At 40.8% G+C, this 22,748-nt stretch overlaps 1 protein-coding gene across 4 annotated transcripts in view; it reads left to right on the top strand.

Moving 5' to 3' along the window:
- Window positions 1-19,696, top strand: part of SEMA6D (semaphorin 6D) — a 130,034-nt gene extending 110,338 nt beyond the window's left edge. The window contains exons 7-19 of one of the 4 annotated variants that reach the window (XM_086958283.1): window positions 570-660; window positions 3,213-3,332; window positions 4,013-4,101; window positions 4,756-4,973; window positions 5,084-5,215; window positions 5,584-5,739; window positions 5,827-6,000; window positions 7,772-7,912; window positions 8,904-8,981; window positions 12,694-12,752; window positions 13,103-13,159; window positions 13,830-13,997; window positions 15,901-19,696. In XM_086958283.1, the coding sequence (XP_086814409.1) occupies window positions 570-660; window positions 3,213-3,332; window positions 4,013-4,101; window positions 4,756-4,973; window positions 5,084-5,215; window positions 5,584-5,739; window positions 5,827-6,000; window positions 7,772-7,912; window positions 8,904-8,981; window positions 12,694-12,752; window positions 13,103-13,159; window positions 13,830-13,997; window positions 15,901-17,228 (2,811 nt within the window). In that variant the 3' untranslated portion in view covers window positions 17,229-19,696. The remainder of the gene's footprint in view (window positions 1-569; window positions 661-3,212; window positions 3,333-4,012; window positions 4,102-4,755; window positions 4,974-5,083; window positions 5,216-5,583; window positions 5,740-5,826; window positions 6,001-7,771; window positions 7,913-8,903; window positions 8,982-12,693; window positions 12,753-13,102; window positions 13,160-13,829; window positions 13,998-15,900) is intronic. The other 3 variants (XM_086958284.1, XM_086958285.1, XM_086958286.1) reach the window with 3 other exon arrangements.
- The last annotated feature ends 3,052 nt before the right edge of the window (window positions 19,697-22,748 follow it).

Genomic DNA, 22,748 nt, shown 5'->3' with positions numbered 1-22,748 from the left:
TGACATTGGGCATTGTATGAATTTGTCAAGTATAATCCAGGCAAAACGACTGAACCCGCTCATTCTGCTAGAATCACTGCCGTTTGGGGACATACACTATCCAGAGAAGGTGGTGTTTTTTTTAACGTTGAGTGCAGTCCATGGTCTCTGGGCAGGTTGGCATTGATGTTCTACAGTTGGCTTTCTGTTCAATGTTTAGGAGTTTGAAGTTGGTCCTTGAAGCGAGAGGCAGCTAGCACAGTCTTCTCACATAAGGTGTGTAGGTTCTGCTCTCCATTCGGTACAGTCAGATGTTCCCCATTGCTTTGTTGACCTGGATGGAGAACCACACCATGACCATGAAGAACAGGTTGCCTCACAAGAGTGGTTCTTGAGTTCATAAGAAGTACATTCCACTGATCTCATGACCCGTAATCTTCACCGGTTACACTAGGTTAACTAGTGCGTCTTAACAAAAATCCAGAATATTAGTGTTGGAATTCTGCCGAATTTATATTTAGGGAAAATTGGATACATTTCTCCTTCTAGAGCACATATATTTACATTACCAATTTCTTTTTTCTTTCTAGCTGAATAGCTTGGAATACGATGGTGAAGAAATCAGTGGTTTGGCTCGGTGCCCTTTTGATGCTAGGCAAACCAATGTTGCTCTTTTTGCTGGTAAGAACTTGTACAGTGATGATCTGTTATGATTACTCATAAAAGGAGGCCCGAGGCTTTTCAGAGAAAGCGCAACCTGTATGTGGGTGAACGACTTCTGCAAAGTAAAAGCTTTATAACTAATTGAATAGTATTTATGTGTGTGTCAGAGCTATTGTGCTGTTATGGCCTATCCTGGCTAACCACTCCTTGGTGATTAGGCATCGCATTGAAAAAAGAGAGATTGAGGTGTAATTACGAGAAAAAACATTACTACAGGATTGCACATGTGTTTATTGTTTGTCAAGAAGGTCATGTTGAAGTCAGGCATAGCCTCACAGTTATATTACTGTTCTACCTCCTCGCTGGGAATATTTAGATATTTTTTTTTCTGCTTCGTAGGAACTAAGCCAGAGTCAGAGTATGACATGTAGGTACATGTATAAGATGTTGTAGAAGTAATCTTCAATAAGTAGCTGAGCATCCTCATGGTTAAACACGCAGGACCATATTATGCATAGGGTGCACGGTCCCAGTTTGTGCCAGTGTTTGAAGCAGCCAATCCACGTTTCACAGTGTAGCCGCACACCACCTTCTACTGGTAGCGGAGCAGAGCTTCCCCTGCAGGGCGGTACCTTGAGTGCACACCTCCATTGTACCCCAGGAACTTTATGTAGTACTGCTTCCAGTACAGCTATGTTCCTGTGAGACATCAAACTAAAATAAAAAGTTTAATTATCTCATTATTTCACATATTTGTGGGCATTCCTGATTTAGTGAACATGATCGGCAAGACGTTACATTACAGGTGTCGACAGAGAGGGCAAAGAGACTGTCTGAAGGCACACCCGCTGTGCCCCAGAAAGAGGTGGTGAACAGTGAGTGCGCCCTCTGAAAGCGGCAAAAGAGGGTGCCATGGACTCCCTCTGCATCTCCCTGCAGGTGGCTGCAGTCAGTCATTAACTGCACCTGCTTGCAAGGGGATCAGTGTCACCTTTTCGAGAGCAGGCTCTCTGTCTTGTGACAAATGAACCTGATGTATCATGCAGCCGCTCCTCCTATCACTGGTGCGATGTCCAAAGGGCAAGGCAGCCACAAGTTTACTTCTGCCTTGGGGCAGCGCACTATATGTAAGTTGGTTCATTGTCCCATTTGGATGTATGTCAGTACAACGCGATCTTTTAGATCGCGGATGTTACAACGCAAGTCGTTACAACGACTTGCGTTGGAGGGCGCGGATTGAGGAATATTATAATTTTATATTGCAACACCAGTCCACTTAACAGTAGGGAAGGTGTTGGAATATAAAATTACAATATTCCTTAACCAACAGCGCCATCCAGCGCAAGTCGTAGTAACGACTTGCGTTGTAATGGCAGCGTAGTAAAGGTCGTGCGGTGTAAACACTGCGTTGTAAACGACGTTTACCATCCCATTTTTCACATGTGCCCCTAGATAAAGGTGTGTTGTGGTGCAAACAGGAGCTGTACCCCACAAGACCCCTTCAATGAAATTAAACATACAGATAATTCACTACATGCTACATACCACCCGAACGGAAGCCTAAGAGGCCATAAAATATGAATCCGTATCGAACCAAGAAAGGGCTCAGGTGGGGTGGGCCAAACCAAGGTAAAAGTAAGTCCACAAAGACGTCCAAAGACTATGAAGCCTTGAGGGAGGCCGTTGTGCCCTGGTGTTTGGACGGACTGGACTTAGGTGTCTGACCGATAATTATAGAACGTCACTGTAATGCAGACATAGCACCCGAGAGGAGACCTGAGAAAAGCATGACACAAGTCATAAATGTACTAAAAAAGCGACCTGTCTAAAAGCAAAGACACCTCTGCACCGAAGGAGGCTTTAGTAGAAATCAAAAATGCATGTTACAAAGGAAGACTAGAGGACGTGAGGTAACTCATCACGAACAGAATTGGAGTTTAAACAGTGGTGTCCTGCACCCCTTTATAGGAAATGTTACTTTATGCTACAAAGATTGGAATACTGCTATACTGTAACTAGCTTGGTCTCACAGTGCTGTCGCAGTTTGTTAAATTTAGGACCAGGTCACAAATGTTGTCACAAACCCTGGTCTGTTTTCTGATTGTTTGAATTGGAATACAAGCTGAGAGCGAGAGAGAGGGTGTGTGTGGTTACCAGGCTGCTTTCTTCTAAGCATTTCTTTTTTTTTAATGTTTAGTGCTACTTGGTTTGCGTCTAGCTTGGGGGTCTTACTAATTTGGAGTGTGTCATGATTTATTTCTCTCATATCGTCTTTATGAACAAACCTGTTCCGGCCTGCACGTGGGAATCCAGGTATCCCGGGTGACGCAGGCCTTCTGCACGAGGCAGCAGCTGGGGACAGTCTAGCATGCTTGCAAAATGCCGTCTAGAACGAAGCGTGTGGGTGCAGGACCAGTAGTGACACATTGAAAGCTGCATTTCTGACTGCTGTTGAGGTGCTGTACTTCATGGGATGTGGCATTTCCTCCAAAAAGAAAATGGCAATGCCAGCACAAAGTACTGCCCTTGTAAGCAAAAATGTAAATTGATATATGATGCATTCACTTTAGATGGGAAGCTGTACTCCGCAACCATGGCCGATTTCCAAGCCAGTGACGCGGTCATCTATCGAAGCATGGGAGATGGGTTTGCGTTAAGGACCATCAAGTATGACTCCAAGTGGCTCAAAGGTAATTCTGGCAATGCATTCAGCAGCGTAATGTTATCCTATTTCCACCAGCATTTACGTAGTGCACCAATGATGATGTATGGCCTCCAGGCGCTTTGGGATCTAAGTGTTTTTGCATGGGCGTGGGCATGCTGGCAGACCACAGCCGGGATTGTGGTGATTTTGTGTAGCCAGTCTGCTGAGAGTGCCTCAGGTCTTTGCTGACAGGGTGGTGAACTCTAGCATGTGTTGATTTGCTGAAAGGCTAATGTGTTGTCGATAGGTGGTCGCGTTGTGCCTTATCTACCATGGTATATGCATCACTACAGTGAATAAAATACTATGCATTGCTCATAAGAACGCCTGGCTTTAATTTGACTGCTATATAAAAATAATTCCCCTTCTGCTGGTGAATTAAGTTCTTCCTATGGGTCTGTTCGCTTTTACCATTACCAAGGTTAATGGCGGAATCTGTAGTTGTGCAGTATAAATCCCCCGAGGCCGTTTACGGTCCATTAGCTGACACTAAAGGCTGCCCGTTTGTTTAAGCTTGAATGCCCCCATATTTAGACCGCGTGCGGTCTCTTGAATATTGCAGCTCCCTTTATCTTGCAAGCAGACATAGAAGCATGCAAGTCAAGCGCGCGCTGGCATACCCGCAGCCCTCCTGCTAATCGGCTGCGTCACCGTCTCTCCCAACAGAGCCGCACTTCCTCCACGCCATCGAGTACGGAAACTATGTTTATTTCTTCTTCCGGGAAATTGCCGTCGAGCACAACAGCCTGGGCAAGGTATGTATCGCCTTTCTCCATTCGCCAGGATATTTTGTAGCCATTCCACGGTTTTATTTCCTGGGCTCCACAGAGATTCCTACACATGCATGCATCTACTTTGAGAATAAAATGGAGTGTGTGTTGTGTGCTAACGTAAAAGAAGCCGCGAGGCACTGCCCTTGTTTTCTCGGCTTTGTTTCGAGCACATATTTTCCTCCAGGTATCTCATAGCTTTGTGGTTTGCTAAACTCTTCCGAGAATAGCAGCTATTCTATTTTTTGCCTGCTGTCAAAAAGGCTGCTCAGCACAGAGTCCCTAATGCCTTCGGTTAATGAATATTTCAGTCAACTAATGTAGGTTGTGATACTTGTGCCACACCGCAGATACTCCATGGTAAAATATTAAAGGACTTATGCATGGTTAATTAAAGACTTTAACTCCACCTGGTTTGTGAGGGAGGGCGGGGCCCATACTGGGAGCTTGCACAGTGACGCAGTGGCATTAGCAAGCAGCACCGCCCACACTGATGTTTGCTTGCTATCTAGGCAGACACAGAAATCCAGATAAATCTATCGCACCTTTGCTTTCAGTAAGGGGGTCAATGATATTTTATCTAATGTTTTCCCTGGTGATTCACAGTGATTCATGCTTATGACTGTTCTCGGTTTCTAGGCCGTGCACTCGCGTGTGGCGCGTATCTGTAAAAATGACATGGGTGGATCGCAGCGAGTGCTGGAAAAGCACTGGACCTCCTTTGTGAAGGCGCGGCTCAACTGTTCCGTGCCAGGAGATTCCTTCTTCTACTTTGATGTGCTGCAGTCAATAACTGACATCATAGAAATCAATGGGATCCACACGGTGGTGGGCGTGTTCACGACACAGCTAAACAGGTGAGGGCGGAGCAGGGCGCTTCAAAGGCCATCTCCTACATTTCCATTGTGCCTAGAAGTCGGTGTCACTGTTGTCTGCCTTCTCACCATGACCCTTTCTAACTTTACAGCATCCCTGGATCAGCAGTGTGTGCCTTCAGCATGGATGACATTGAAAAAGTATTCAAAGGGAGATTTAAAGAACAAAAGACCCCGGACTCTGTTTGGACAGCTGTACCAGAAGACAAAGTACCTAAGCCAAGGTATAGCATTACATCAAACGAGTAATAACAACAATGTGACTATAGGAAGACAGTTTTACATAAAGACAATCTGTATGTAGATCTTCCTATCTCTGTATTCAATCAACGTTGACTCCATATCAGAAAACATGAACACTGCTATCAGTTAAACAAAAGGGCTTACAGTGTTTGTAAATGTATTTATTTTTCTAAAATATTTATTTATTTTTTAAATATATTTACTCTCTTTTAGCCTAACTTTTGAAAGGAAAAGTCCCAATTTTTAAAAAATTGCAATTACAAAAAGAATTCGACGTGATGAGAATCAGTGAAGAACGAGTGGGGTATTTGTATATTTCTCTCATCAAAAACATTGTGTTTTATTTCAGGCCCGGCTGCTGTGCCAGGCATGGCTTTGCAGAGGCTTACAAAACGTCTACTGATTTCCCAGACGAAACCCTGTCCTTCATCAAATCGCATCCTCTGATGGATTCTGCTATTCCATCCGTCATCGAGGAGCCCTGGTTCACGAAGACCCGGGTTAGGTAGGCAATCACCGGGAGGAACAGACTGCTATGCACCATGGATGCGTTTGTGGCCAATCTAAAATGAGCATTTTTTCATCTTGGCAGGTACAGGCTGACTGCTATTGCCATCGACCATTCAGCTGGGCCCTTCCTCAACTACACAGTCATCTTTGTTGGCTCAGAAGCCGGAGTGGTACTTAAAATCTTGGCAAAGACAAGTCCTTTCTCTCTGAATGACAGCATATTACTGGAAGAGATTGAGGCTTACAATCATGCAAAGTAGGTATTTTTTTTTGTTTTGGATAACTGCCCTTTAATACATCTAAGATGCTTTCCGAATCTGAGATAGGTTTTTGTTTGTGTTGTACACTTAAAGTTTGCCCTTAACTCTGTCATGATCGCTCATTATTTTTCTTATATATTTATATTTGAAGCTGCTTTGTTGTGACTTTTGTAACTTCAAAGCATGTGTGTGTTCTGGTGTTGTATTATAAAGGGGCCTCTTTGTTTTCAAAAGGTTTAAGTGTGAAATTATATAAAGGAATTATTGTTCATAGATACCTTTAATCACATGGGCCATCCAGTGAAAAGGGGTGCCTTTGCCTCTTACCTAATCTTGCATCATCAACAATCACCAAGAGTAAGGGTTCCAGAATTGACATCTGTTTCAACATAATCTGGGTGGGTTATTAACCCTATCGTGACATCAATCACTAAAAAGTCCCCCTAATTTGTGTTGATACAGTAAAGGGCAGTGATCACACCACCTTTGACCCAAAATGGCAACTTGAAGGGCACCTCTCAAATTTTCTGCACCTAAGACAGCTATTACAGCAAAAACAATAACCAGTGACTCAATCAGAATGGAACCCTGGCTTCTGCCTTATGCCCAGGCTTATTAACGAAGGCCAATTTTCTCCTTGTGAAGTCCTATCTGTAGCGCAGTAAAAATTCTCAAAGCTTGGCATTAGGACAGCGACCGATTTCAGGGTTTTGCCATCAAGCGTTAAATGTGATTCTTCCAAAATGTATATTGCGGCTGACCAGTGCTGGCAGAAACACCCCAGAGTCCACATTTCCTTCCTTCCTCCACCAAGTGGCACAACGCAATCTCTTGGAGGACGGTCTACAACTAATGTACATACTTGAGGTTTTATAATTGATGGATGCAGCCATGAACATGCATAAGGTTCCAGATACTTGTAAGGTTCATGCAGTTTGACTGCAGGTGGACTTTTAGGATGTACATGTTCTTGCAAAGCTCCCTTTGTAACCCTTAAACGCTGGAGCCAGTGTAGTAAAACACGCTTTTTTACCATTTGCCCCAAAATATAGTTGAAAATGCAGATTTTGTAAGCTGAAAAGGGACACTCAACGTTAGGGGTAAATGTTGAGTTTGTTAGTTACGTGCCGGCCATGTGCCATTCCCATATCCACACTATGCCCCTTGCGTAATGAAACCCATACCATTGTTTTTCTCGCGAGAGCCATGTCAGCTTAGCAACTTCTGCGAGAAAAAGCCTTACTCGTGCCGATAAAGCAGAAAGTAGCTGCTGCGCCTTCGTGGTGGCGGGGTGAAAGCTCCCCAGACACACATTATCGATATCCTGAAAAATGTACAGACGGCTCAGTGGCGCAGTGGTTCCTGCTGAGAGGCACAAACAATTCCCAATAGAAACAGGGGAAGTGGGAGTCGTTTCAAAATATATTTGAAAACAAACTGAGGTTGATTAACGATGCACTCAGCATAGCACTGATTTAAATGTCTCGCTATTCCTTGAATGGCGCATTTAAATTATTGTAATCATGTTCTCCTGGTATTGTTATTCTGCGCAGCATCCGGAAATGTATTAAAGGAAAATCATGCACATTTTGACGCCGTTTGCATTCCCGCTGATTGCCTTCAAGTGCAGGGCTCTTTCCTACCTGAAGATGAGGCAGATCACTTATGAACAAATCAAATATGTTTATCTTGCTGAACATTGTGGCCTTTGGCTGATGGGTTGTTTTCCTGAAAACATGCAATGTCTTTTTTTTTTCTCTCTAACAGGTGTGCTGCCGACAGTGATGACGACAAAAGGGTCCTATCCCTTCAGCTGGACAGGGAGCACCATGCTTTGTTTGTGGCCTTCTCCAGTTGTGTTATTAGAGTTCCTCTCAGTCGCTGTGAGCGCTATGGATCGTGCAAAAAGTGCGTACAATTTCACATCCCTGTGATTCTTGCCTTTCACAATGCACCTTAGTAATTCCAAGCAAGACGACATTTCCTCAGCTTTGCGCCCAAAGCCTGTTATTTTTTTCTTACACCCACATTTTTCTCTTTATATTTCATAAGCCACCACTTCAACCTCCTCTACTCCGTACTACGTTTAAGATATTGTTGCACATTTTATGGTTGGCTACTCTCAATCTCAGTCAGAGTCTCTTTTTCCAGCCTCTGTTGCAATTGTACCATTTTCTAGAAGTAGGCAATTTGTTATTAAATTGATTCCTGTGGCAGTCACGTGACGCAGGCTGTGCACAAGTGTTAGACTAGAGGGAGGCTCTGTGTTCAGCACTGCCCCCCTGCAATGCTCTTGCGCAGTTTAATGCTGCTTCTAAACACCCTTTTATGCAAACCCCTTTTCTAATATTCAGAATTAACCACAAGTCAGTTTATTGTTGCTTAAGGTATACTTCCAAGGCTTCCGTTTCCTCCCTTCACTCGATTTATACCTCAATGTGCTATTGTTCTAGGTCTTGCATGTTGTTCTCTTGTATGATCGGTGCACTGAAGCCTGTACAAGGAGTCACTGTGCACCAGTACTCAATTTGTAAATAAATACATGTCAGGGCTCTTATCAGGAGACCATTGCAGCTTGCACCACCCATTAGGCTACTAATGACAATTCAGACGAATAAACATTAAAAATTACAAATACCTGCCACCCAAACAATTTTTATAGCTTGGGTGTCAGGTATTAGTCATTTGTATTATGTATAGAATTATTAAACAACTGTTGTGTGTTCAATACAAAATTAGACCAATTGCGTCACCATGTGGCAGGCTGGCATAAGTTCTGATGCTGACAATTAAGTGCTGGTGTCTAGCACCGGAAACGACCAGCTCAAATAAAGCACTAATTTCGAATAAATGACTTACAAACATTTTTGTAATAGGTGACTCATATTTATTTTTACAGATCTTGTATAGCTTCACGAGATCCCTACTGTGCCTGGATTAACCACGGCTCATGCGGCAAGGTGAAACTGGGCATGTTGTAAGTACAGCTGCAGACCAGCTAACCATATTATTTCATAGTGTGTGTGTGTGCTTAGAAATGGGGTGTAGTTTGTGGACATGGCTTGTTAGTAAAGACAAACTCTTTCAAACTCTGGTCCAGCATTAAAGTATCAGTCTTCTTGCAATATGTTTCCTAATTTAAACCTTTCTATGTCCAGTTGCCACAGCCAATAGATTCGTATCTACCTGTTTAAAAAGTCTTCAGGACAGGTGGCACTGTCTTTAACAAGCTGAGGAAGGCACAACTCCGAAACGCGTCCTTGTACTAAAGAAATCTTCCATTGGGTCCCGTGAATGCAACGTGTTTCTTTGAGGAAACTGGAGCCTAATATATATATATATATATATATATATACATATACATATTATTCAATCTCTGCTCGTTCACACTTGGCTGAAGGATAAAGCGCACTCCGACAGTGTGATTCAAATTAAATTTGTAATGCCATAAAATCCAGCACCAGCTGTATGGTACAAGGGACATATACCCCGTGTACCATATGGCTGGTGTTGGATTTTATGGCATTAAAACGTTATTTTGAAGCACTCTGTCAGAGTGCTCATTATCCTTCTGCTGAGTGTGACAGTGGGAGAGTTTGAATACTATCAGTGGGCTGCCTTGTCTGAAAGTTCACTGCTTCTGCCTGGACTCCAAGGCAGGAGGTCCCTTCTAAGCATATATATATATATATATCTATATATATATATATAGCCCTCCCTTCCTCAATGTTTACATCAGATAAGCAGTGCGCAGCGCCATTATCTATGTTTGCACAAAAAATTGAAACAAACAAAGGACTAATTCTCGCATGCAACACTGGGCGCCATCTTAGAGTGTATAATATCAACATAGTTAATATTGAATTGCTATACAGTTAATAACACCTAAATACTGCCGTGTATCGGCATAACTGAGGTCTTATAAAAAACCATATATTGTGCACATTCTAATACATTCTATGGCTAAGACCACAATGCATTGTTGAGAAATACTCAACCTCCGACAAAATTACAAAACTTAAATGTGACCATGTCGGACAATATCTAGCCGTGGATCGGCAATTGCAGCCCAATAGGACTGCCACAACTTAGGTGTGATCAAAAAACTAAAGCAATTCTTCTAAGCAAATATTGCTAATGGTAACATCATCCATCACAAAAACTCTCAGGACATTTCTAGATATATATAATGGAGGCGCATGCTGATACAGTAAGTTTATAGAATTTCATTTTAGTTACTCGATTGTACGGGCAGACGCGTTTCGGCTACGCCTTCTTAAAAAAAATATATATATCGATGCAAAAGGAGTAGCAACGAGCACTCAGGTCCATAAACAGACGACAGGGTCCAATTCTTTAAGCCAAAATAAAGAGGTTTATTAACAGCATGAACCAGTTGTGACGCGTTTTGCGCTCCGCAGAGCGCTTGTGGAGCGCCAAACACGTTACGACTGGTTTATATATATATATACATATATATATATATATATATATATATATATATGTGTATATATATATATATATATATGTATATATATATATATATATAATATATCCATCACAAGAGTAACCCTCACAGAGAAGCCTGCACACTGGTTGGTTACGCATAAACACTTTAATGGAAGCTGCTGCGGCGAAAGTCATGACACCTCACAGCGCAGACACAGATTGTCCGTCCCTAGTGGGAGTGGCCTCTTCCCAAGGCCTTCTGGACTCTGTAGTTAGTATTACTCCAGTGAGCCTGTTGTTCATGTCACCAACATATTTCCAATCCATTAAACCCTTGTGGGTTGCTGTGACAAGTTCAAAAACAGAACGCTGTCCAATTTTAGTGCTTCCACGATCTGCACCAGTCCCGAAAATGTTGTGCGCCGGTTGGCGTCGCCTCAGGTCCGTGCTATGCGGCAGGGCTCCTCCACAGCTGGGTTATCCGTATTTAATCCATCACAAAAGTTACCCTCACAGAGAAGCCTGCACACTAGTTGGTTCCGCATAAACACTTCAATGGAAGCTGCCACAGTGAAAGTCAAGACACCTCACAGCGCAAGTAGAACAGCATAGCCTGACGCGTTTCGTACATCGTACTTTCTCAGAGGCTTGCATGATGGGTAGTGAGTGCCCAAGAGTCATGAATTTATATATATATATATGTATATATAATATATCCATCACAAGAGAAACCCTCACAGAGAAGCCTGCACACTGGTTGGTTACGCATAAACACTTTAATGGAAGCTGCTGCAGTGAAAGTCAAGACACCTCACAGCGCAGACACAGATTGTCCGTCCCTAGTGGGTGTGGCCTCTTTCCAAGGCCTTCTGGTCTCTGTAGTTAGTATTACTCCAGTGAGCCTGTTGTTCATGTCACCAACATATTTCCAATCCATTAAACCCTTGTGGGTTGCTGTGACAAGTTCAAAAACATAACGCTGTCCAATTTAAGCCCTTCCATGATCTGCACCAGTCCCGAAAATGTTGTGCGTCAGTTGGCGTCACCTCAAGTCCGCGCTATGCAGCAGGGCTCCTCCACGGCTGGGTTAGCCGTATTTAATCCATCACAAGAGTTACCCTCAAAAAGAAGCCTGCACACTCGTTGGTTCTGCATAAACACTTTAATGGAAGCTGCCGCATATATATATAATGACAACTACAATTGTGCTCTGCAGATCATTCGTGAGTTTTTCAGAGAATTTCTATCTAATGTTTCTTTTCAGCTGTTATTTAGATTATCTGTTCGCATTGTAATGAAAGCAAATGTAGACATCTAACCGAATAAATGATTTTTTAGTGCATAGTTTTTTTTTAAACAAATTACATTTAAACAGTCATCCTCACCTCTGTTGATAACACAGCTTATTTTGTTAGTCAGCAGGAAGTGGATTAAAGCTGAAACAAATTGTATGCTACCTAATGGAACAGATTTGTACAGTTACATTTTCAGGGGATATAGAACAGATATCGTACATAGTTTTGCTGTACTGTGTAGACTTTTCTTCATCTAAATGTTAATACTGACATTTTTTAAAGTCTGACCATATGTGTGAAAGTCCACAAAACATGGACTAGCATACAAATGAACTATGGGCAGTTTTTATTTGAGGCCTGAGCAGATGTCTTACTTTGTTGTTTTATAAATGCTGGTAAATGTGTAATAGCAAATACGAGCCTTCAAACCACTAGAAGAGAACTACATTTCCTTTGAGGTTATTTGACCCTAAATTCCATGCCCGTTTCTGTCGCCTGTAAATATTAATTCTCGTCTCTATTCAAAAGAACTTTACCAAATTGATATATCATACCCCAATCAGTTCTTACATTACATACTCAAATCCTATGAGTAGTATCATACATTTGACTGTCGAGTTAGAAGCTCAAAGGTACTTTACTGCAGCATAATCCCTCACTCCTATGGGAGATGTAGATGTGATACAGTATTATAAACGCTGCACTTTTTGAAGGTGTAAGGGTATATGTTGAGAAGATTGTTATTTTCTTTTAAGAACAATGGTGGGGCCTATCCGTTTATTTGATCAGGACTTTTGTTTTTTGCAGTAACAAAATGCAGGGCCAAGAATTTTGTTAACATCCAATGCATTACAGAGCTGTTCATGCAGGCACACAGTACCTCTATGTTGTTTCCCCCGACTGGTGAATGTATTGTCATACATGTTACGTTTTTTACCATTACAGCACTGCATATGAGCAAGATGTGGAGTTCGGAACTACAGCACATCTTGGAGACTGCCATGGTAAGAATGAGCCACTCTCAAGTTTAAATCCTGTGGAGCAGTAATTCTGATGTGGAAGCCCTTCACTCTAGTGTTTAATGTGTCTTCGAAGCACACTCTTATAGTGTGCACACCCACCTAACTGAGTGTCGTCAGATTGCAATGCTCAGTGTGCTCTCAGCGTTGGAAACGCCTTTAGCTTTTGTTCTGCATCTAACTTCATGGGGCCTCTACTCAAAAGTAATTTAAGCCAATTTCATTTTTAATGATCTACGATATTTTATTTTCCGTTTCAACTACTATAGCGTTTGAGCACTTTCCTTTTCTTTTTGTTATTTTTCACTGATTGCCTGTTCCTTTAATTCTTTTAGACCTTTTGCCTACTACAACTACACCAGATTACAAAATATTTGGCGATCCAACATCTGGTTAGTTTTTTTTAAATGAATTACCGTTTCTTTTCTTCAGTTCAGCATTTTCAGCTCTTTTTCCCTTTCCTTTTGCGCAATTGGCAATTCTTCATTTTTGTGCTTTTGCTCATTTGCCACCAGTACTAGAGACAGCTGTTTTTCTCCTGCTCAGCACTTCACATCTGTGTAACTGCATGTTAAGAGTTCATCATTTATTGAGACAGATATTTTATGAAAGAGCTTAATTAACCAATGCAGCCTCTTCACAGCACGAAAGCAAACAAAGCTTTACTTTCTATCACCCGAACATGCATTGCGAATGCCTTTTTTGTGTCATCTTCTGTAGATAAGTGACAAATGTCACTTCTTTGTGTCCCCATTTTTGGAAAGGAAAAACTTTTCAAAAATGTGTACAAGTAAGGTAAGATTCTTGTCCTAGATACATTTCTCTAAAACCACAGTTTCCATTTTCCCTTTAGCTATTTAGAGTGATTCCATAGTTCAAATGTTTCTGTTGTATTTTTAATGTGGCGGTATGTATAAATTAATGTTGCAGACTATTAAGTCTTTACTGTTGTAGTTAATTCTTTTCCAAGAAGTGTTAAAGTGTTTGTTGGAGAAATAACTTAATTTGGCAAGAGTGGATGAATATGAACTCGAAATAATGAAAATATATTTGCTACCATAGACCAGGAATTGCCCTCATCTTCTGTAACTGCAGTGACAAGCGCCCCAGTAATATCACCCAAAGTGATTGGTTCCTGGAAACCTAAAGAGACTGGCTCTCGGAAGTTTGTAGTCCAAGATGACCCAGAGACTTCCGATTATATTGATCCAATATCAGGTGTCCCAAAGGGTAAGGCCTTAAAAGGGAATCATGCATAGCTGAAAGGAAATCTGAAGAAAATAAGCAATATCATTTTGATGTCTCACACAGCGCACTCGTGAAACCTAAAAAATGTGAATCGGGTGTTAGTCTTTTTCGAGTAAAGAATACATGTTTCCACGAGTTAGCACTTTACGCATTAACTTTGTAGTAGTAAACAATGAAAAACATAAATGCTGATTTATTTTAATTAAGCAACATTCAGATTTTTAAAATGATTTCTAGTAGACTGACAAATAGCTATTACGTTTCTGTACTGCCCTGCAATTAAATACACTGAAATCTTCTGAGCTTAAATCAAATTGAAATACCTGCTGTGATATCAGCTTTCCTTTCAGCCATGATGGCAGTGCAATTTTTCATTTTATCCTAATCTCAGTATGTTTTATTTAAACGTGTTATTTTTCTAATACTTCATTTGTTGTGTTAAGTTGCTCACTTCGCATTATACCCTTTTATTATTGTCCTTTCTGTTTTTTCAATGTGATTGATTTTATGTGTTTTTTCAATCAAACTCTCTCTTGGTTTACTTTCTTTCCTAGTTTATTTATTCCTTGCTTTTCTTTTCTGCACAACGCCATTTAAACTCATAACCCTGAACATTACAAGATGTTCAAAGGCCTTGCCTCTAACAAAGATGAATATTCTTGAACATTCAGTTCGCCATTTATCTTCTCCTTGGAATAGATGGGACTATTGCATGCCCCTTATAAAGTAGCAAAAGTAGTTACGTGATGGACTAACTGCTTCATGAACATTGTCTGTGGTTTTCTAACAACTAAAGCCTCTTTCGGTATTAATTCCCAGCCTAGAAACTAATCCAATATGTGTGTTTTGTGTCTTTTGCATAACGTTTCGTTAATTTGACATGCAAATGTGATTATTTTAAAGTTTATTTGAAAGTATTATCCTTCATTCAGATGCAGCTACACGATTTTTAAATGATCTTCAATCCAGCAAATTTTGAGAAACAACCAAAAATTGGAAAAAGTGCAGTGCATATTACGGAAATATAATTTAAGCCTATGGATAAAATACCAAAAGTCTACTGCTGAGATAAGAGTGTACAAGTTCATAATTATTCCACAGTATTAACAGCCCTGCATAATACCATATGTACGATGTACAGATTTAGACCTCATTTGCATAATCCTGTTATTCTTTTCATAGTGAGTCATGATTTTGAAAGGGAATTGAGAAACAAATCCTCACATGAATTATTAATTGCCATTCTAAATGTACTGCCACCTTATCACCTCAATTTGCCAGCGGAAATCACCACTGGTAGTCAAATACAGTTATTTGTGCTTCGGGTTACATTTGTAGATTGGTAAATGTAAGCGATAGTCACAAGGCGTAACACTCTGGTTGATTGACTTGTACATGCTGAGTTCCACACCATTTTATTTTACTTTACCAATGTGCCAACTTCTTACATGCTTAATCAAAGAGGAGAAGCATTCATCTTTCCGTTGCAACATTCTCATTTTGATGTAGGACAACAGGGGTATAATTTAGTGCGATAAAAGTGCAGTAGACAAGAGTGAAACAAGATAAGGGACACAGCTTTCTCAGGATCACTGATGGTCTAACATATTTGTGTAGATAAATTGGACCACAGGGGATTGTTTGTTGTTAACATGTTTATAGGTAGTCACAGATTACTGTTTCAATACCTCTATGCCATGTCTGCTCTATTGCATTGACCAGAATTAATTTCCTACTGTCCTTAGTTAATGCGCTTTGTAAATAATATAGTTAGCTTTTAGTTAGCTTCCTATAACACTTACCATTAGTGGGCAACTGTAGGGTTTACAGGTGGTATATAGACATGATTACATTGATAATATGTACCAATATATATTTATTGCAGGTGTAAGATGGGAAGTGCAGTCAGGAGACTCCAACCATATGGTACACATGAACGTCTTGATCACCTGTGTCTTGGCAGCCTTTGTTCTGGGATCGTTTATTGCTGGGGTGGCAGTCTATTGCTACAGAGAGATCTTCATCCGGAAACCTAGGAAGATGCATAAGGATGCAGAGTCTGCCCAGTCTTGCACCGATTCAAGTGGAAGTTTTGCAAAGTTAAATGGCTTGTTTGACAGTCCAGTGAAGGAATATCAGCACAATATCGATTCACCTAAGCTCTATACAAATCTACTGGCAAGTAGAAAGGAGTTGCAACCGAGTGGAGATACAAAGTCCACCATGCTAATGGAGACGCAATCCCAGCCACCTGAACTTGCAGCACTTCCAACTCCAGAGTCCACCCCTGTGCTTCACCAGAAGAGTCTGCAACCAATTAAAAACCAGTGGGAGAAGGTGCAAAATAACATAAACACTTCACGTAAAGAGCCAACTTTAAAAAGTCCTCAATTTTTCCCTTCCAGCCCTCCACCTCATTCACCTCCAAGTCATGGATATATTCCCAGTGCTGTTGTTCTTCCTAATGCAACACATGACTATAATACTTCATTCTCAAATTCCAATGCCCACAAATCAGACAAAAAGATCCAAAACATTGATCATCAGTTGACAAAGCCATCAGGCAAAAGAGACCACAGACGATCTATTGATTCCAGAAACACCCTGAATGATTTCCTGAAACATTTAAATGAAACAGCCAATAATCCCAAAGCTGCACTGGGAGATATACAATTAACGCATCAGGCTGGTCACCAACCTCCACACCCCACTTTAATGTTAGATACCATGGGCAACTTGTCAGAAATTCCACCCAAGGTTCCAAACCGAGAAGCATCCCTATACTCCCCTACTTCTCTTCCAAGAAACAGTCCAACAAAAAGAGTAGATGTTCCCACAACTCCTTCTGGACCAATGGCATCATTAGAACGACAAAGGAGCCATCCTAAAATGTCATCGCAAAGGCATTCAATATCTGCTCTTCCTAAAAACGTGAACTCACCAAACGGTGTTTTGTTGTCCAGACAGCCTAGTGTTAGCCGAGGGAGTTACATGCCCCCTGCTCCAGGCACAAGGATGGACTACCTGCAAGGAACATCAGTGACTGTTCATGCACCACCTTCGTTGTCACGACAGAGCAGTTATACAAGCCATGGAACTCTTCCTCGTACAGGAGTAAAGAGGACACCATCCATAAAACCAGATGTCCCTCCAAAACCCTCATTTGGTCCTCAAACAACGCCAGTTAGACAAATGAACAAGTACAGCTACTAAAACTTGATTAATCAACAAACATTTATGGTATTAATCGGTACTATTTAACAATATGTTGTAAGAATACCTGAAAGACAGAGACCTGCTTGTCTAGAGAGGAGAAGGATTTGGCCAAAGAAACTGTCTTTACTTCAGCAACATGTTTGTCTTGCCATGCATAATGTTGGAACAGGCAAACAACGAAATTGCTAAGAAAACAAAGGAAGGTGCTGGTCATTACATTTCTTTTGTTCGGCTCTTTGGAGACATGTAGCACAGCGGGAATAATTTACCATGGTGAATAACTGATACAGTACTCTGATACTGAGCAAATACTTGAAAAATGGGTTTCGTTTTAGACTACTGTTTGAGTGGTCTTCCCATTAAATGTGAACATTTTAATATGTATGCATTCACCTTGCCTCTTGCACAAATGTCAGAATATGGTAATGTTTCGAAGAACTTCTGTGTTAAGAAGCAATTTGCAGAAGTTCAGTCTGGCCCAGCCGTAGCATTTTTCATGGGTGGCATTTGGTTTACACTGCATATAAATCATGTGTATATGTACGCGTGGGTACTGGTACCTTACACACAACGATGCGCTCAAGGGTTCCTATGGTCTCCTTTATGTTGGGAATTGTTTACACTGGGCATGTCACAACAAGCAAGATGACTGACTTCCATCAGCTATCAACTGGGTTCAGATTTGAGGTTTAATTAGAGCTATTTGTAACTAAGCTCCTGAGCTGAGCCATATAAGCTAATCAGTTTTAAGATTACAATGATTCTCCTCTAAATGTATTGCTGCTATAGATCCAGCTTGTGCACCTTTCTGTTGTGAAACATTTTGAGGACCTGACTGCTCTGCAGTAGTACCACAGTCCTTTATATGGTAGTTCTGGCTTCCTATTCACTGTGAATTTGATCCACAGTTTATAACTTTAAGGGCAGCTTTCAGTTAAGAAGCTCCTTGGTTAATTCTTTTATACTAAAAGGATTCTTTTTAAGTCATATTCAGTTTTTCACCTTTTGTTGGCAAACTAATCTTCAGATGAAAGGCAAACTGGTCTGGCGTGAGTGGTATGTGAAAAACAACAGTAGTGCAATTGTTATGTTGCTTAATGTAAGTATGTATTTGGAAGTCATGCAGGCAATGACGATATTCTGTAAATATTACTGTATGTGTATGTTTATCTGAATCTGTGCATTTTGTGCCTTATTCATGAGAATGATAAAAGTACTATAATCTGTCAAGTGTCCTCGGTGTAGCACATCACATTTTCTGAGTGCCGGATGTATTTGTTCCTGTGAAGACCCCCAAACAGATGAAAAAGACGAATAATGAATTGGAAATGGCAGCCCTGAGTGAAAGGATAGCAGCATTAAAGCACCTTCTTTAGGATGCATTCCACACTGAAGATGAGAAACAAACATAATGGGAAATTAATGTGTGTTCTGGGAAATGCAACACCTGTTTAACTTGCGTGCGTCTTTCCAAGCTTCTCCTGGCACACACTAGCAACTGATGATGAGCAAAGATGGTGATCTTAGCTTGAAAACTGCATATTACCACATTGTAAATGGAACAAGATGTTAAATACAGAAGAGGTCGAGGCCCCTACAATATTTACACAGGCAAACAAACAAACGTGTTATTCTTTGGTAAGGTTTGTATGTAGATGATTTTGTAATTCTTGAAAGACTAGCACTCTTTCTACAGTCTTAGAACAGCACTAAAAGTGTCTTCATGCAAGGTTTTTGTCAGTTGCATAGCTATTGTATGCTCTGATTCAACAATTAACTAGAGCATATTTTTATTAATTCAGATTTCAATTCAATTACTACACATTAGAACCTTTAAAAGAAATGTGTTCGTATACAAAGTTGAAAATAATAAACTCCATATATACAAAGTTAAAAGTAATAAATCTGAACATGCTTTCAATACAACATTACTTAAAGCCAAACAATAACCTGGATAACATTTTGTAATGGTGTGCAAAATAATAACATGTATTCATCACTATTCTTGTTAAAATTTCCTAACATTATTTTCCCCCTCAAATCCGATTCGAATTCATGTTACAAGTAATTAAAACCTATTCAATTAAGTTTTATATTAAACTGCACAACAAACCTATGTGAACCCTTCTAACTTTGTGTAACATTGTGCTGCCTTGTAGGTTGTATATGTGAGTTCTATCAGTATTTCCGTTCAGATTTTTAACTAAAACTGTTCATCTGTTAATCTGCTTATCCATTTGTGCAAAGGTAAACACAGATTGTACCTTTTTTTTAATGGGAAGGCTTAAAAGTAATCCTAAAATAAAGTAGCTCTATTCGTCGTGTAGAGTACTTTTCACTTGTGTAGATATCTTGTAAACTTGTATTGTGGATGTGTAAATACTTATGCCCTTTTTGTTGGTTTTTAACACCGCATGTAAAGTCAGAATAAAATATTCAAGTGAACTTTTTAATTTCTACTTAAATTGTCCCATCAGTTGTTTTTATTCTTTAGCTTGGGATTCTGATTACTCAGTGGTATGTTTTTGAAGGGAGAAAGGTGAAAGATGAAGAATAGTTATTTAAGCGTGTCAGTTAACTACTGCCACTGTGATTAGTAAGGGCAGGACAAAATAACCAGATTCTGTGTGGATACACTTTTGTTGAAATTCTAAACACTCGAGCTCTTGCCAGATTTGACAATCTATCAATCCATTATGCTTCAGGCTTTCAATCTGTTGGACATTTATTGAGCCATTCTAAAGCACTCAGGCATATGGGGCAATTGCTTTGGTATAACACCCAGTGCTTTCTTCTTCCCTATAACCAAGACTAGAGAGAGCCCAGACAGCCAATCAAATGATGTGCAATAGCCGTCAAGCCACATTGCACAATTATGCTCATTATTACACAGGTAGATGAGTGGAGATAAAAAAAAGTCTTCCCCAACTAGCCACAGAGCCCGCCACCCCTCAGACCACCCTCCCTCCCTCCTCTTGTTATATGGTCACTGTTATGTTTCTTTGAGTCGAATGGTTGCGACCAATGGATCCGGAGGCCATCATCGAGCAACATTATTTGCCTATCTTAGTAGGCAAAGTGTGCAGCGGCCCAAAAGTGACATTTTCAATTTAACCAAGTGATGCCATTGGGCACTGCTCAGAGATATGTAACTCTTGTATCGCTGTACAGACAAGGTTGAATGTGACGTCCATTGTAAATGCTATTGCAAACTGAATATAAAGAACTAGCCACAGAGAAGAATGGCAATTAATAGTCACAACCCATTTGAAAGGAGGGTGTCAACCATGTAGGAAACACAAGAAGTGTTCAAACATATAATGACAGAAGTAGCTTAACACCCTTTATAGGCCAATCTAACACTGCCTGAACTGAATCAAGCACTTAATAATGGGAATAGTATAAGACACAGCCCCAGACTGCCAGTGTGAACTAATGAAGCGGAGCCAAACCTGGTGACATGAAAAGTACACCTAGCAATCTGTGTCATACTAAGTGAAGCAAGCTGAAGTAAGGGAAAAGTGTTGAATACTTGATAATTACAGGTTACTGAATAAAACTGGACAAGGACAGCTCCTCGAACATTGTAAGAGTTATTATTTATGCTTCTAGGAGAAACCAGCCTCACCAAATTGATCATCACCAACTGCCTCTGCACCATTTTTTATTACAGGTATGCCCACATGCTTCTATTGTACCTTACACTCAGCCCTTACTCAATGTAATGGTTCAATAATGCTCCAAACCCTTATCAATGGGGCTTTCATATGTTTTACACTTCTCACCCCCAATCACCTGTATCTACCACATTAGAACCCATATCTCTGCAAAAGTTTAGAAAAGCATGTATTTGTAATTTGATTGCTGTGTACACTGCTTCACTACTTATAAACTGACAATCCCCATCCACTCTTCAGCACTTGTCTTTCTGATGTACTTACTTACTCACAAACAGGCAATATATTGATTCCCAATCTTATTACTTTGTGAAACATTCTTCTCAGTAACATTTCATTCTGAACTTGTTTTAGGCCTTTTCCTAATGTCCTTACAGTGTTTTACTTAGACATAATGCCTTACAACTTTTCTCTGAAAATTGCCTTGCTGCTACGATCTAGCTACTAAATGTGAGTTAAGAAGCCGAAGGATAACCCCCTTTTTACCTCTGAGGTTATCTTGCAAATGTATGAAATTAAATAAATCACTGTGAATGTTTTTCTCCATTGGATTTTAGAACGAATACATTCCTTTGCACTAGAAATCAGATTCAGATCATATCCGGTATTGATACGAAGGGAGTTTGATGATAATCCGCCTCGCTCCTTGGTGTGTTCCTCTACACCTGCAACTAATGTAAGCCAGCGTTTGAGGTATTTCCCAGGGGCAAAGGTGCATGGGTTGGAGAGAGCAGGGTTAACTCTTCAATACAGAGTCTGTAGGAATCTCTTGCCGTTAACAGATATACTATCACTGGTAAGTATGCACCGTTCTACATGAATATTTGCAACTCAGTGCCTTCATTCATTAGAGTTTGTTCTCTTCAGGTCGTTCGGTATGGTTCCATGAAACTCGGGTTGTCTTAATGAGAGTAATGAAGGGAAGCCTGAAAAGATAAATAGGCAGTAGGATGAATAGCATGGAACAGGAATGAAAAGCAATAAGGTCTGAGAGGAGAAGGATAATGAACAGCAGTGAATCCAAAGGTAGCCATTAAAGGAAAAAAAGCAAAAAATGTGCAGTATGGTGGCAGGTTAACGGCCTAGCATGAAAGCAGACAAGCCGCACAACATGAGGTACGCGCAGGCATTAATGAACCCCATTCTTGGTCATGAATACTACTCTATACGTTGGCCTGGAAGATCTTCCTTTTTTAGTTCTCATCCTATTAATCGCGTAAACGATAATAGGACAAGAGTATAGAGGCTCAACCAAGCTCTGAAACCATCGCAGATTTCATACAGTACGTGTGGAGTACTGGGGCGGAACGCGCGTCCACATCAAAGCCATCAGCCTCCCTCCCACAGGCATCTGAAGCTTCCGCCAGCGTGCGCTCTGCCTCAGGCATTTCTCCTCCCCCCTAATCATTCACTGCCCACGGCCGGCTGTACTTTCATTTTCACGGCCGCCAGGCCGTGTCTCGCATTGAGCAGCGCCTGTTACTCGATCTTGTAGGCTTTTGTGTTATACTTCACACACGTTGTCAGACATACCTTACTTCAACCCCATTTTATGCACCAGGTGCTGGCGCTGCCTTATTGTTCAAACTTGCAGGCTTTTCACACACGTTCCTGATGGCCTACACTTTCAACAACATCCCATGGCGCTTTGTGACTTGTGCTGATGCTGACACAGGTCAGACATGTCGGTGGATTAATGGATACATCGCCATTTCCGTGAGTGATGCATGGCCCTGTAAGTCTTTGCACCATGGCACTTTCTTCCAGCGTTTGTAGTACATATATAACCGAGAGGCCAGGCATGGCCATTCTCTGACCGGATCGGGACACACCCAGGCAT

This window comes from Lissotriton vulgaris, chromosome 2_1 (genome assembly GCF_964263255.1).
Source record: "Lissotriton vulgaris chromosome 2_1, aLisVul1.2, whole genome shotgun sequence".
In the NCBI taxonomy this organism is placed as follows: Eukaryota; Metazoa; Chordata; class Amphibia; order Caudata; family Salamandridae; genus Lissotriton; species Lissotriton vulgaris.
This window is presented reverse-complemented; position numbering and strand designations above follow the sequence as displayed.